The sequence below is a fragment of the Mauremys mutica genome, chromosome 2, assembly GCF_020497125.1.
Source record: "Mauremys mutica isolate MM-2020 ecotype Southern chromosome 2, ASM2049712v1, whole genome shotgun sequence".
NCBI lineage: Eukaryota > Metazoa > Chordata > Testudines > Geoemydidae > Mauremys > Mauremys mutica.
This window is the reverse complement of record NC_059073.1, coordinates 218263030-218279781: the sequence shown is the minus strand read 5'-3', so window position 1 is coordinate 218279781 and position 16752 is coordinate 218263030. Positions and strand designations below refer to the sequence as shown.

Here is a 16752-nt window from a genome sequence, read left to right as displayed (position 1 = left end):
CCATGTCAGGTTTCACAAGCTAAAAAGACTTGTATGAGACAAGAGTGGGCATGCCAAATATTTACATTGCTTTGTATACAGAACTAGTATTGTAACAGGTAGTTTTTATATTGTGTAGTTTTTTCCTACCCATGTTCCAATGGTTAATTACCCTCACTGTCAAAAATTATACCCTGGCAGCTGTAAGCAGTCTGTGCTAATTTTGATGCTATTACAGGAGAAAAGTGTGTTTGTCCCTGTGGTGCTTGTGCTACTTTAAAGCACTTATAAAAATAGCATAATCACCGTACAGTATCCCCACACAGCATACTTGAAGCTACTGCATAACCTCTACTCAAGATATTGAAGCAAAGTCTATTTTTGAAGAAGGTGAGCTTTACACTTTGTAAGGGGACGAGAGAGAAACTCATTACAAGTGTTTTAGCTCCTAAACATCCAAAATGAGCTATTCCTAATCTAAAAAGCCTCTCTAAGGTTCATATTACAGTACTTTAATAGATTATGTTGTACTGTCTCAACATGTGGTAAGATATTATCAGAATAGGATTACATTCAAAACTGCAGTAACCACCTTCAGGAGGAGGAGGAGGTCAAACATTTCCTTTCATTTAAGAACAAACACAAACATTTTCTTTGTAGGCATAGCCAGAGTTCTGGAACCTTTCAGTTACCTGTTAACCTATACTGAAGTCTCCAGTTCAGCACCAAGTAATGCTAAGAAGTTTGAGACATGTAAAAAATTAACACATCCTTTACATTTCCCCTTTACACATTTTTGGACATTTTAGCTCAATTTCTGTAATTAACCTCTGGAAATCAGAAGTAGTCATACAAGTATCTTTAGAAAAGCAACTGCCAATAGAAATATTCTTAGCAGAAACACACACAAGCGTTTAATGCAATTTTTTTTAATAGTGCAAAACTTACATAAACAGTGATTTTTTTTTTACTAGCACAGTGATTTGGAAAAACGGGGGCTATTTAGAGAAATTTTCATGTTTGGCATAAAACTTTTCTCCCCTTCCTTACATCCTTAGATGTGACAAACTGAAGCGCCCTACATTAATGCTATCTGAAAGTATTAATAATTTGTTCCACCTTTAACTGGTTAGAAAAGATACAGAAAATGACACCAAAATATATGTATGTAATTGCAAATGTTCAGCTGAGTTCAGTTAATCAATGCAAATTAGACTGATAATTAAGGAAAAAACTATTCACCAACAAGGCATTCATTAACCAATCAGTCATACTGCCATTTAATTTATGACCTATGTACAAAAAAATGTGGTGTTTTGTATCTCCATTTTGAACACCGAATTTTAGAAAATACTGTTCTGTTTTATATAAATCTGGATTTGCTAATTAAAGATGCTATTTCATTTACTAATTTATTGCAATTAAATAATTTAGATGTATAGTATTAAGTACCACCAGTCAAAGCAATCACAAGGACTGTTTGATGTTCTCGTAGCACCATGTAAGTAAACATCTCCTTGAGGAGAGACTGTGCTCTACTGGAATACAATCTATGAGAAGATTTGTTATATGTAATCATAATATGGAAAGCAAAGCTATCCAGAAATTCTTTTTAAACCTTTAGAAGGTGATAACATTAAATATTTTATATAAAGAATCAAGATACTTTCAGTAGTTATTCCAACAATCAAATGGAAATCAATAGTTTTACATAAACTTGCTTTTAAAAAAAATAAAGGACCACATAATTTGGCTTTAAAGTGTCAAAGTACTTTGTTCAATGTATTTTACTAAGCACCTGAAAACTAATGTCAAACTACTGTACACTTTTGTAAAGAACCAGAGAGTAGATTTGCTCCAATTGTGAAATACTGAATTGTTCAAACACTGCAGAAGGAATTCCCAAAGCAAGCTACTGTGTATTTCATTGATACTATTTATTCCTGTAATATCCCTTCCTATAAGGATGCTACTTAGATCCAATATTCTGTTGCATTTCCAATTAAACTAGTTTCAATATTCAAAAACTTTGTATTTGTGAAAAAATGGTAGGCTTAATAGCGAAAGATCAGGATTAATCTTAGTCAGACAGTTATTTCCTGGTATTAATCAAAATGGGCATTTCTAAAACCATTCGATTTGGGCTGGCAACAGGCCTTGTGATAATTGTATCAACATAAAAATAGGTTGTGCAACTAGCAGGCCACTTCTGTATTTCAAGCCATGAAATTCTACAGATAAAATATGTTCATGGAAGCATGAGTGTCAGCAACACCATTGTCTCTTAAAACTGAAGTCCCGTAGGAGATTAGACACATGAAAGAATGTCTTGAAGAATATAATAGAATCCAATAGGCAAAAAAGTACTGTAAGCGTCAACACACCTTATGCCCAATGACAAGCCATGCTAATTATTTTGGCCCTGCCACTCTCCAAACACCCGCTTCATAACCTGTCATCATGTCAAAATATGTTAAAATATTGTACATAAAGTCTTGGGATCGAAAGAGAAGAAATATTTTAATTTCACATTCTTACTATGAATGCCAGGTATGAATGTTTATAAAGTAAGCAAGTCATATCTTTATACAGTATATTATTTATATAATGGCTGAGTATAGACATTCTTATGGTAGATTTAGAATGCAACATAATTTAAAGTGTTCAAAATTTTCCAAATGTCAATCAATTAAAATTTTTTTTTCAGTTTAAAAACTAGTTATTTTCACTATATCAGACAGGCAAACATCTCTAAATATTTAAAGAAAGTCTCAAAGTAAACTGTACAAGGTTTCCATTTAAAATATTCCCCACTCAAAAGGCACTAAGTGGTTTAAGTGTGCAGGTGACTTCTTGGAAGAAACTGTGTGCAAACAGAGCCTGCTTGACTAGCTCTGCAGTCTTTAAATTTTTGTAATGTTCTACAAAGTATTGCTAGTAAACTGTATGTATGATCAGACTTTATCAAGAGCTGAATTCAGTCAGTCCACAGAATCACATATCTCTTTTACTTTCTGATTGAAGTCTTCAGGTTGATCAGCATACACATAATGACCAGCCCCAAGGATAGCCTGGGAGGAGGAAGTAGAAAAAGAGAAGTCAGAATAACAAGAATGTCAACAAATCCTGAAACATTAGGAAATGGGAAAAACATACATTAGGAAAAATAAAAATAAATAAATATCCAAACCTTCACACATAATCATGAGTCTATTATTACACAGTGAGAAGGACATACTGTCCCCCATGTCTGGTCATACTGCAAGTTCCTTTGGTCACTCTGAACAAAAATGCCAGGCCAGGATTTCCAAACAGGTTTTTACACCTAAATCAGAGATTTAATTTTCAAAAGGATTGAGATCAATGGGAGCTGGTAGGTGCTCATTACCTCTGAAAATTTCTAACACTTATATAAGCTTCTACATCCACATTTAGACATCTTAAGTAACTTTAGGTTCCTTTATTTTAAATCTTGGCGCCAGCTCCTGTACATTACATTACTAGTGCTAATATTAAAATCAGACAAATCTAACAAGTGTTAGAATGTGCATTAGATGAGCACATTGATTAAAAAACTGACAGCCTATTGCACTCAATCCATATTGATTCAGCTGTGAGACTGGCTTCCAGTATGAGGAGGTAACAAGCAACTGCAAAGGTGATGTAAACTGGGGGGAAAAATAGGAAGAAAGTTTGTTCTTTCTATTGAGGAACCATCATTACATAGGAATAAACAAAAGGAAAAAAAACGAGTAAAACTACTGTTTATTCAATAACTTGCTTTATTGCTAACAAAGTTAAAGTGGAAGTGCAAAACAAACTCTACATGTTAAGCTTTCTAACAAAATGCAGCTCCAACTCTCCCCAAAAAATCTGGACAGTGGTTCTTTGGCTCCTTCCCATCTAAAAACACTTACAGAATGTCTGAATGTTTTTAATCTCGTATGAAAGGTATGCTCCGGGAAAGACTGAAAGAGCACTACAATAGATGTTTAAGAACTGACTGAGGGCTTTAATTGCTGAGGATTTTCTAGACTGCGGCAACAGCTTGTTTGTCATTTCAACCCTCTAAATTAACTGCTATGATAATCAGAAAAAGTCAAGTCAGATGCTGAAAATCACATCTGCTAGCACCCTCCTGAATAGTTTTTTTTTTTTTGTAAAATTATCTAAGGGCCATTGCAACCACACCTGATACTTCTGTAATGTAGTTCTCTCCATGCCCAGACTGGTAAAGCAGGCTATTTTACAGTACTCTATGGGAAAGGCATCTGAACAATTTCCACTTAATTTTATATTGAAGCCATTATCCTCTTTTGAGCCTCCCTTCCCTGAAATTACAATTCACTTGTACTTCAGAGGGATAATTACTGTTTTGGAATTTCTAACTCTCTAGGAATCGAGACAAGTTATCTTAAGAGAAGAGAAATACTAGGAAGCTACAGAAAGTCACAAAATAAAATTTAATTAGAAATAAAGAAACCTAGTTAGATATTAGAATAAGCACTGCTAGGGAGACAATTTACCAAGAACGGGAATACTACCTACAGGGAGACATTGGAAGAAGCCTCTCTCTCACCCTAAAGGATGCCTTTCAGTGTCCCCATTTTTCTTTGTGTTGCATTTGTCTTTTATAACCCACCTCTTGGCTGACAAAATGTTAACCTGAATTAGAATAGGACATTAAATTAGCTCTCCTGTCCCTCAGAAAACCCAAACCAGATTGGTTATATCTGTTTGAATGACTCATGCATATCCTACCCTTCTATTCCCCACTCCCTAACTGTAACTTCTGTTATAGGAAGTCTGCTTGTTAAGCAACAGATAACTTTTGATAAATATATTTTTATTCACAAACGTGTCACCATTTCAGGAAGAGCAGAAATGCTCTATAGAAGGATTTGACTTTCCCTAATCCTCCTATACAGTACTGGGTGCTATTTATGAGTGAATTATAGAACCAGGAAATTAAGAGAAAAATCTCATCTTGTCCACACTCCCTTCTCCCTGTACCTACTTCTGATAAACGTGCATCATCATCTTTTGTTCAACTTAATGACCGACAATATATTATGTCTAGAGCATGTTTGGGCAAGTTACTGGTCAGTCACATCCGGAAGACCACATAGCAGTAATACGATATCCAGCATATTCCAAGATCTGACCAACTCATAAAAGTAATTCATACATCCATATTCAACCATCACAGCTGTCTAGTATGATTCTGAATATGAATGGCAACAGTAAATTTCATTTAGTTCCTTAGAAAAGTGGCCAGTGTGTGTGTGTAAATATTAATCTAGGATGTTAGCACACACATCTGAAAGAGTAGCTCTCCTCACATATATAAATAAAGCCACATTGGCTGGAAAGACAAAATTGAATATTTCTGCAATGATTCAAATGAAGGGACTTCCAAAACTTCAGCAGAAAACAAACAGTTACCACTTATAAAAAATGTACACACTACACAAAATGATTGGAACAATCATCACATTGAAGAGTCCTTGATTAAGTAGTATGTAAATTTAGACAAGTATTTTTTCTTTACAAAATACATTTCATTAGAACTGTGGAGTTCATACTTTTTTAGACAGGAAAGATGACCTTATGGTTAAGTTCCTGGACTGGAAATAAGGAAGAAATGTGGCTCAGTTCTGAATGCCACAACCAAACTTCCTTCTGACTTGAAACAAGTCACTTGCTCTCTCTTGAGCCCCAGTTCACCGACATGAAAAAAAATGGCGATAAAAAAGAGTTAACCTTTCTGTAACTGTTTGTCTTCGAGATATGTTGCACATATCCATTCAAATGTAGATCTGTGTGCGCCCCAAGCACAGTTACTTGAAATTTCCCCCTTAGTGGCATCCGTTGAGTCGACTAACACCTCCTAGTATCAGGTGCTCATAGTGCTGGTATAAGGGGCCCTGCCAACCCTGCCCTCCTTCAGTTTCTTCTTGCCAACCGCCTCTGAAGAGGGGAGTGAGGGTAGGTTTTGGAATTGACATGTGCAACATATCTCGAAGAACAACAGTTGCAGAAAAGTTAGTAACAGTTTTTTCATCTTTGAGTGCTTGCACATGTCCATTCCAATGTAGGTGACTCACAAACAAACAGTTGTCCCATAGGTGGGTTTGGAGATCAAGTGCAGGCTGACTGTAACACAGCCCAGTCGAAACTGGCATCACCTCAAGCCTGTTGAATGACGACATAGTACATTGTGAAGGTATGAACTGATGACCAGGTTGCCGTCTTGCAGATGTCCTGAATTGGAACATGTGCTAAAAAAAGCAGCGGAAGATGCCTGAGAACTTGTAAAGTGAGCCATTCAGTTAGCTGGGGGTGAAATGTTTGTGAGGGTGTAACATGCGTTGATACACTAAGTGATCCAGGATAAGGTTCGCTGTGCAGAAATGGGGAGACCTTTCATCCTTTCTGCTATTGCTATGAACAGTTGAATGTATCTGCAGAATGGTTTGGTACTTTGTATTGTAAAAGGCCAGGGCACACCCAACATCTAATGAGTGGAGGCCCTGTTCCTTCCTGCTCTCATGTCGTTTAGGGTAGAACACTGGCAGGAAAATTGTTTGACTCCAATGGAACTGTGATACAACTTTCAGGACGAATGATGGGTGCAGTGGCAGCTGGACTGTGTCCTTAAAAAAGACCGTGTATGGGGGCTCTGAAGTGAGAGCTCATTTCTCTGAAACCCGTCTGACTGAAGCAATGGCTAACAGGGAGGCTACTTTCCAAGAGAGGAGTAACGGTGAGAATGTTGCCAGCGGTTCAAATGGGGGTCCTGTGAGTTTTGACAGAACTAGGTTTAGGTCCCATGGGGGGGGGGGGTGGGATTCCTAACTTGGAGGAATACCATCTCCAGGCCTTTGAGGAACCAGACTACCATGTCATGGGAAAAAGATAGAACTGTTGTCAATCTTGGAATGGAAGGCCGAGATGGCCGCTAGATGAACCTTTACTGTGGAAAAGGCTAGCCCTTGCTATCTTAGTGACAGTACGTAGTCTAGAATGAGATGCAGAGAGAACTGCAGAGGCAGGGCTGTCGTTGTGAACACTAGCTAGAGAACCTCTTCCATTTTGACAGGTAGGTAGCTCTCGTGGAAGGCTTTCTACTGCTCATTAGGACCTTGCGGACTTGCTCCGAGCAAACTTGCTCCTCTGGATTCAGCCATGGAGCTTCTAGTCAGATAGGTGCAGCAACATGAGGTTTGGGTGCAGCAGTCGACCATTATCCTGGGATATTACGTCTGTGTGCAACAGGAGTTGCAGGGGTGTCTCTAGGGACATGCCTAGCAGGATGAAGAACCAATGCTGCCAGGGCCATGAGGATAACCCATGCTCAGTCCCGCTTGATCTTCCATCAGAAATTTGTGGATCAACGGGATAGGAGGAAAAGCATAGTACAGGTGCCTTGTCCATGGTAACAGGAATGCATCTCTGAGAGACCCCAGGCTGTGGCCCCTCAGGGAACAGAACTGATGGTATTTCCTGTTGGATCGGGTGGCAAATAGGTCTATACGGGGAATCCCCTGCCATCAGAAGATGTCCCTTACAATGTCTGGATGGAGAGACCATTTGTGGTGAGAGAAGAAAGACCAGCTGAGGCAATCGGCTAGCTGGTTCAGAGTCCTGGGAAGGTAGAATGCCGAGTACCCACAGGCAGAATGCTTCCTGGAGCCGGGGGGGGGGGGGGAGAGAATGTGCACCATCCTACCTGTTTATGTAGAACACAGCCGTCGTATTGTCCGTGAGGACTGAAAGAGATTTGCCTGTCAAGTGAGGTAGAAACACCTGGCATGCTAGACATTCTGCCCTGAATTCCCTGACATTGATGTGCAGGGAGAGCTCTTCTTGGGTCCAAAGGCCTTGGGTTTTGATGTGTCTTAAGTGGGCTGCTCAACAGAGGGTTGATGTATCACATTCCAGGGACAGGGATGGGTGAGGTCTCGAGAAGGGCACCCCCATGCATACCATGGGGCTGTCCAGTCAGCATTTGTCCAGTCATCAGAAGAGACTGGGTCCGTAAGAACTGAGTCCAGGTGATGGTGAGAGAGCGAGTAGACCAGGGCTAGCCAGGCTTGCAGGGGTCTGAGTCTTAGCCTTGCGTGCTGCACACATATGTGCACAATGCCATGTAGCCCAGGAGACTCAGGCACTTTCGTATGGTCGTGATTGGATAGCTTTGGAAAGATCGTATCAGGGATGCAATCACGAGGAACCGGTTGTTTGGAAGCAGAGCCCTCGCTTGCATTGAGTCGAGTTTTGCCCCTATGAACTCTACCCTTTGGACCAGGATCAGGAAAGTTCAACCGAAGGCCCAATACATAGAAAGTTAATTGAAGGAGATGGATGTCGGCCTCTACTTGAGTTCTGGACCTGCCCTTGATCAGCCAGTCATTCAGGTATGAAAATATGTGGACTCTCTATTGCCAGACATTTTGTGAAAACTTGCAGGGTGACCAAAAGGGAGCACCATGAACTGGAAGTGACTTTGGTTCACTACAAATATTAAGAAACGTTTGTGACCAGGGAAGATCGAAATGTGGAAGTAAGTGTCCTTTAGATCGAGGGTGAAATACTAATTCCTGGGATCCAGTGAAGAGATGGTGGAGGCCAAGGAGATCATGCAGAACTTCAGGTTCTTTAGAAATCAGTTGAGACTGCACAGGTCTAAAATGGGTCTGAGACACCCCCACATGGCTTTCGGAATTAGGAAATAGTGGGACTAGAACCCCTTTCCTCTCAAGTGAGGGGGAACTTGTTCCACAGCTCCCACCCAAAGAATGGACTGGGCTTCTTGTTCCAACAGGAGCTCATGAGAAGGGTCCCTGAAGAGGGACAGAGAGGAGGAGTGGGAAGGTGGGGTGGACAGGAATTGGATGATATAACCCAGTTCTATGGTGCTGAGGACCCAGCTGATTGAAGTAATCTAGGTCCAGGCATCCAGGAAATAGGAAAGCTGGTTGGAAAACAGAGGGGGAGGGGCGACGGTGTAAGCTGGATCTGGTGTAGAAGAGATTGTGATATCAACCTCGATCGTCTCATCAAAAGGAATGCTTTGACAACCTGGGGTGCCTGGGGGCTGACTGAGTAGGGCCTGTTGAGGATGACTGGGGATGAGGCCTTCATCCAAACCCTCTGTTCCTTCTCTTCTGGTGGCCCTGACAGGCTGTTTGAGGGAAGTAACGGCTTTGCTGCTGCAGCCTCTATTGCTTCCTTGCACCTGCTGGTACGCAGAGCCCTGGGGATTTCAAGGTCACATGGGAGTCCTTGAGGCCGTGCAGCCTAGCATCCGTCTGCTCCGAGAAGAGCGACAATCCCTCAAATGGAAGGTCCTGGATGCTCTGGATGTACCTCCTGAGGGAGACCCAAGGATTGCAACCAGGAGCTCCTATACATTGTCACCGCAGTCACCCTTGATCTGGCTGTGGAGTCAGCGGCATCCAGGGCTGCTTGCAGGGCAGCCTGAGCTACAGTTTTCCCTTCCTCAATTAGGGAGGAAAATGCCTGTCCAGGGGAGAAGATCCTTAAATTTAATCAAGGATTCCCACACGTTGAAGCTGTAATGCTCCAGCAGGACCTGCTGGTTTGCTATACAAAGTTGCAAATGGGTAAGCCTTGCACTCAAAGAGGTCTAGCTTTTTAGGTCCTTGCCTTTGGCACAGAGCTCTGCTGTCCCTGGTGGTCTTGCTCATTGGGTGCCACAATCACAAATGATCCCGGGAGGGATGGGGGTGGAGAAGAGGAACCCACACCCCTTGGCTGGAACAAAGTATTTACGCTCTGAACATTTTGCCATCAGTGGAAGGGTGGCAGGGGTTTGCCACAGGGCTTTAATAGAGTCCATGATGGCATCGTGTAGCAGCAGAGCCACTCTGGATGGGCCTCCTTAATCACCTCTGTTTGGACCTCCAGGCTTAAGGCTACCTGTTTTAGCAGGTGCTAATACACTTTATGGTCATCTGGAGGTGGAAAGACCCCAGGTGCCACTGTGGCCTCACCCAGAGAAGATGAGGAGGCTAATGATGGGGAGCCTCAATTGGTCTCAGTGTCTGCAGGAGCTTGCAGGGCTTCCTCTTGGGGTTTGGTGCAGTGTTTGGTACCAGAGTATCTCTGTGCAGTACCAGGGTGCTCTAGCCTCTGAGATGACAGAATAAGAGCGTCTTGAAAGGTACTTTGGAGGTGGGTGAAATTCCCAACGGTTCCAATAAGGCCACTGCGTGGTAGCTGGGCCCCCTGGGTACGGTGGCCATGAACCTGGAGGCCCCAATTAACTCAGTGTCATGATGGAGTGGGAATGGCCCGGGGAGCAGCAGGGTTGGCTGCTTTGGCGGGGAGAACACTTCTGCCTCCGAGTCTGCTGAGGACTAAGGGGTGCGCTGCGGAGACCAGGGCGGTGCCATGCCACTGGGTGCCAGAGAAGGCTGCCTAGGGGCCCTTGAGGCTCTCAGCAAAGGTTCCCCCTTGGACATCTGACACGTCTCGCCCTCTCCCTGTCTCCTTTGTCCTTTTGCACCAGAGACCGGCTCTTCTCCTGGCACCAGGAAAGATGATTGGTGCTGAGGGACTTGTGCTGATGGAGAAACATCCTGCACTGAGACAGAGGTGCTCGGTGCCGAGTCTCAGCGTGCCTCTGAATCTGTTCTTAAGCTGTCTCCATAAGGAAGACCTTCGAGGGCTTGAACTCTTTACAAATTTGGTAACAGTCTTTCCTATGAGCCACCCCTAAGCACGTCAGACAGCTCGACTGCGGGACGCTCAAAGGCACAGACTTTCTGCATGATGCACAAGACTTAAACCCCAGTGACCGAGGCATGCCTCAGCACTGGGACAAATGACAACCCTGCTATCAAAGAGCAGAGACGTTCAATCTATGTAAAACCTAACTACTAAAAGGTTAGGAAAGAGAGGAGATTGCCTAAGCAATGAGAGGTTTCAGAAACTGTCACGGGCGGTAAGAAGGAACTGAAGCAGGGTAGGGCCCCTTATCCTGGTGCTATGAGTGTGCGACACTAAAGGGTACTAGAGCTGAACCAACAGATACCACTAAGGTAAAGATTTCCAGCAACTTTGCTTGGGGCATGCACACACCTACATTGGAATGAACATGTGCAAGCACTCGAAGAATACTTATTTTCTCCCACTCTTTTTCTGGTATAGAAATCAGATCAGATATCCTATTCAGAGTTTTAAACCGTAAGACTACCATTCCAGGGCTGGCACCAAATAGGACAAACAATGGATACAATCTATACAAACCCATAAAAAGGAAAAACAAGGGCTAGAAAAATTCACTTACTATTGTCTTTACGTATGAATTTGGTCGCAGAGACTGGATGGTACTACCAGAATTGCCGTCTATACAAGAACGTGCTCCATAAATCACAGTGATAGGAATATCTTGATGCATGTGAGCTATCCGCTGTAACATTGGCCTTTTTGCCCATCCATAAGGAACAGTCATGTTCTTGAAAGCAGTTTCACCACTTAAAGTGACAAACGAAATAAGTGCAAAGTTAGAAACAATAAACTCAACTATACATACAAAATTATGGAGTCTAAATTAGCTGTTACCACTCAAGAAAGATCTCGAGTCATCGTGGAGAGTTGTCTGAAAATCATCTGCTCAATGTGAAGTAGCAGTGAAAAAAGCTAACAGAATGTTAGCAACCATTAGGAAAGGGATAGATAATAAAACAGAAAATATACTAATGCCACCACATAAATCTATGGCACACCCACACTTGGAATACTGCATGCAGTTCTGGTAGTCTTATCTGAAAAAGATAATAGAATTGGAAAAAGTACAAGAGAAGGGCAACAAAATGATTAGGGGCATGAAACAGCTTCCATATGAGAAATTAAAAAGACTGGGACTGCTCCACTTTAAAAAGAGATGACTTGGGGAGGCGGGGGGGGGGGAGGAGGGGGAGATATGATAGAGATCTATAAAATCATGAGTGGTGTGGAGAAAATGAACAGAGAAGTGTTATTTACCCCTTTACATAACACAACAACCAGGGATCACCAAATGAAATTAACAGGCAGCAGGTTTAAAACAAACATACGGAAGTACTTCTTCATTCATGTACACTGAACCCGCGGAACTCATTGCTAGGGGATGTTGGGAAGGCCAAAAGTATAACCAGTATTGTTACCAACTTAGCTACTTTGTCACTAGATTTAGCAACGTTTTGGTTTCCCTAGTGAGAAAATAAGTTTCAAAGTTACCAGTGACAACTCTAGTGACTTTCACTGCCAATTACAGTGACATTCAGAACAGTCACAAAATCTTTCACAAGCAGCTCAATAGTGTTAATAAAATCCAATCCATGCTCTTATTTATTTTTATTTTTTTACAGATTTAAAATTTTTATTAAAGCTAATGTTAAAATTATGTAATACATCAGTTATGAAAGAGTGTCTGTACATCTGGTATAATGATTACATTATCAAAAAAGTACAAATGTTGGTTTAATATATATATAAATAGAGAGAGAGAGAGAGAGAGAGAGAATACATAATCAGCAATAACCCAAATAAGATTAATAAATTTAACTACTACATTCTGTTGTACACCAAGTCAATGTCACTATGTCTCAATTGAGCATGTCCTCAGAGGGAATCGCATTCCAGGGCTTCTTGGGCTGAGATCACTATAATCTGCAGGTGAGGAAACAAAGTTTGTGGAGGCTAATTAAATAATTTGCTAAAGCCAGGCACACTTTGGAGAGAGCAGTCCATTAGCCAGACTTGTTTTTACCCAAATGAGTTCTTTCTTGCTGCTCTGTAGTAGGTAGCAAATCCCAGGTCAGCTGGGGTTGATTAAGTTCACCTGACCTGAGCTCGATGCTGCAGGGAGCCAAGAAAGTAGATTTAAAAACAAAAATCTGCTAGCCAGACCCCTTCCCAATCCCACCGCTTCCAGGGTTTCATTTTTGAAAACAGCTGGGCTGCTAACCCCAGGCCAAGCCAGGAAAGGAGTAAAGGGGAGCCGAAATCAAGCAAGCTCCACCTTTGATCCTGTAGTAAGGGCTTCATCCCTGGATGCACGGTGCCCCCCCACCTCATTGGGGCACATGGTCCTGTCTCATCCCACCCCACTTTCCATCTGTGTGGCTTTCCTCACTGGCTAACCTGCCTCCTCCGCCCTGCCCGCTTTATTAGCGATCTTCCCCTGCATCACAGGATGCACTACCTACTACGGAGCAGTGAGAAAGAACACATTTGGGTAAAAACAAGCGCTGGCTAATGGGCTGCTCTCTCCAAAATGTGCCTGGCTTTAGCAAAATATTTAATAAGCTTCCATAAACTTCTTTTCCTCGCCAGCAGATTATAGTCATCTCAGCCCAAGCATCCCTGGAATGTGATTCCTTCCGATGACATATGTCTCAATTGAGACATAATGATATTGACTTGGTGTGCAACACTGCTGAGCTGCTTGTGAATGATTTTGTGACTGTACTTGCGCCTGGGAACATTTATATATAGATATAGATAGATATATAGATATAGATATAGATAGATACAGATATAGATATATATATAAAAAAACCACAAACACACACACAATCAATTCTCTGGAAATTTTATTTAGTGACATTTTTGACTCCCTTTAAGTGCTTAAACAGCTACATCTAGCGACTTTTCAGGGTCTGTCTGGTGACTTCCTGCTATGTGAAGTTGGCAATATGAGATTCTGGGTTCAAAATGAATTAGATAAGTTCATGGAGGACAGGTCCATAAATGGCTATTAGTCAAGATGGTCAGAGATGCAACCCCATCTCTGGATGTCCCTAAACCTCTGACTGGGTGGGCCTATACAACAGGGGATGGATCATTCAAAACTGATCTGTTCTGTTCATTCCCTCTGAAGCATCTGATACTGGCCACTGTTGGAAGACAGGATACTAGGCTAGACAGACCATTGGTCTGACCCAGTGGGGGCGTTCTTATGAGAACAGCCTATCGATTGAAACTTAGCTCCCAAGTGTTCAAAGTTTAAAGGAAAAAAAAAAAAAAAAGAGAGAGAGAAACAAAATCAAGCTTGGTGGACCTAAAATTAGGATTGCAAATAGATAAATGAACAAGCAAAGTTCAATATTGTTTTGCTTTTAAAATTAACACATTAAATGCTAGCAGCCTAACAAACAACCCTACAATAAAAAGCCAGGGTGCGTGCATTAATGGGGGCACTGAGGGAGGAGGAGAAGGGTGGCTGTTGAATTATGAAACAGATTAATTTAAAAAATATTTTGGCAAACTTATGCTCACCTGGGTGACTGTACATTGCAGTGGTAGATATATTCAGTCACAGTGTTATCATCAAACATAGAGGAATATTTTCGCTTGAAGTCTGGTCTTAAACGCTGTACAAGGCTTAATCCTGTATAAAAAAAAAGGTTAAAAAATAATTATGGGGGAGCTGGTAGTGACCTCCTTTATTTAGGTTGACCAACACTTTCCCATTATAAAAAGGTCCTGGAGGTTGTGGCCGTGATAAATGATGGAAGGGGAGATGGTGACTTGTCCAAAGTTGTGTTCCTTAGGAAAATTCTGGAACCATGCATGATATCAAAACAAATGGACACAAACATTCTAAAAAGAATGGGCACCACAGTGCATCAGAGCAGCAGCTGCATTCCCCCAACCCACACACACACGCTGTATGGGGAAGGCCCGAGAGCAGCTGCAGCAGAGAGGGAATAAAGGGGTCAAGATAGAGGAACTGGGCTGGGCCAGACTCCACTAAGCCAACTCTCCAGACCCAGCACCATTCCCAATCCTGAGGACTCTACATGGGGTAGGAGCACCCCAACTCCTGGCAGGGAGGATGTGCTGGAGGAGATAAAGAAAGGAACCTGGCCTGGCTAACTCCTGGACCTTGCATATGGCCTGAGTGGCTCATAACCCCCTCTTGGAGGAACAGCCTCTCCCCTGTTCCCAGCTAATTTATTTAGTCCTGTAGTTCAAGAGGTAGACATCTGGGCTGGAGGTTTGCTGGCTAAGCCCTACTGATGTGGGAACTATAGTAGTAGAATTTAAGGGGTTTTTAAAAACCTTTTTCTTAAAAAAAAAAAATCTCTAGGAAATTACATACAAAAGCTACATTATAAGAACAACATTATTTTGGTTGCAAAACTAAGCTCTTGATAATTAGGGAATGTCAGTTAAAGTTGTCCATGCAATCCTCATTCTGTCCTTTTGTACACATTAAGATATTGTTCTTAGGTTTCTTTTCATTTTCAAGTGGTTAACTTTGCAACCTTAAAAGAACATTATTTTAACATATTTTGTATACGTAATCATACGAGACAGCGTTAGCCTAACTCTATTCTCAATGAAGCCAATAACCGTTTTACCATTGGCTTCAATGATAGAAGAGTTAGGATACTGTTGAGTTGTTTTGAAAATCCTATCCATAATCCACTATTAAATGCCTTATCCAGTATCTGAGGCATGAATGCTGGCTGAAGGTCAACCCAGATAAGACAGAATCGGTGCTAGTAAAAGGGGGTAGCAAACTGAAGACATGTCGAAGACTATATCTCCATCTTTAACTGAAGATGTGACCTCACCATTTATGACTTGGGTTTATAATCTGGAGGTAAGGTTCAATCTTCAAATGCTGGTAAACAGTCACAGCAACAGCAGTGATCATAATGCTGCTTCCCCCACCTGTTTCTGGCCAAAGGGCTATGACCATTTATGTAGACCTTGTCACCGTGATCCATGTTGTTATAACCTTGAGATCAAACTATTGCAATATACTTTATGTAGAGTTACACTTTAAATCAGTTCAGAAACGGAACCTAATGCAATAGGTTGCAGCTCACTTATTAATTGGAGGTTTTAGTCATGAGCATGACACCAATGCTTGGCTATTTGCACTGGCTGTTCATCGTATTCTACATAGAGTTTAAAGTGCTGTTTCAGATTTACAACCCCAAAACTGGCTTTTGGACCTAGTATTTGAGAGACTGCTTATTTCTGTATGCCATCCTGTTACAAATGAAGTGTCTGCACTTCAATAAAGTGGAGACTACAAGCAGGGCATTTTCCGTGGGTAGCCCAATTTTGGAATGCACTTTCCACTCTGTCAGAAGTCCAAGTATATTGATCTTAAGGTGACATTGCCAAACCTTTTTTCCTGGAATGTAGGGTGAGAGAAGGAAGTAAAGGGCTGTGATATATTGGTGTGTGCTGAGATCAGTGGCTGGAGTGTGAGGGTCATCTCCCTTTTCCGTTTGAAGAAGACTGCTGTATTTGCTTTTGTTGATCCAGTTGGTTTGTATTTTTAATGTTCATCAAAGACAACTTGAACCTTTGGATAGGTTTTTTTGTGCATGTTGTCTAGATAATTTAAAAAATGAATACTCCACATTAAATCAAGTAATGGAGTTTCTATCTTATAAATGGATTTAATTATTCTCATCCCCTCACCAGAAAGAATCTCACCCTGTCATCAGAAAGTCAGAATCTACAGTTAATCTACAATATAATAGGAAGAAAGGAAACTCATTCCTTATGTGAAAAAATTGAACAGATGTTCATGAAGATTTACAACAGCAGCTAGGATTGTTGGGGTTTTTTACATCTATTAAAGACGATGAACAACGGTTGCATTTTAGAAAAAGTTTTCTTTAGCACAGCAATCTTTTTTTAAATTAGAATGTCTACATTCCCCAAAAAGAGTGGAATACTATTAAGAATAACTAAACTGAATTTTTAAGTTAGAGGCATCATCTGTTCGAT

The 16752-nt window shown here is 41.4% G+C and overlaps 1 protein-coding gene across 4 annotated transcripts in view; it reads right to left on the bottom strand.

The window, feature by feature from the left end:
- Positions 1–2480: 2480 nt before the first annotated feature.
- ABHD5 (abhydrolase domain containing 5, lysophosphatidic acid acyltransferase) overlaps positions 2481–16752 on the bottom strand; it is a 37280-nt gene continuing 23008 nt past the window's right edge. For all 4 annotated transcript variants that reach the window (XM_045007314.1, XM_045007315.1, XM_045007317.1 and 1 more), the window contains exons 5-7: positions 14272–14383; positions 11297–11483; positions 2481–3050 (exon numbers count right to left, since the gene is read on the bottom strand). In XM_045007314.1, coding sequence (XP_044863249.1) covers positions 2961–3050; positions 11297–11483; positions 14272–14383 — 389 coding nt within the window. In that variant the 3' untranslated portion in view covers positions 2481–2960. The remainder of the gene's footprint in view (positions 3051–11296; positions 11484–14271; positions 14384–16752) is intronic.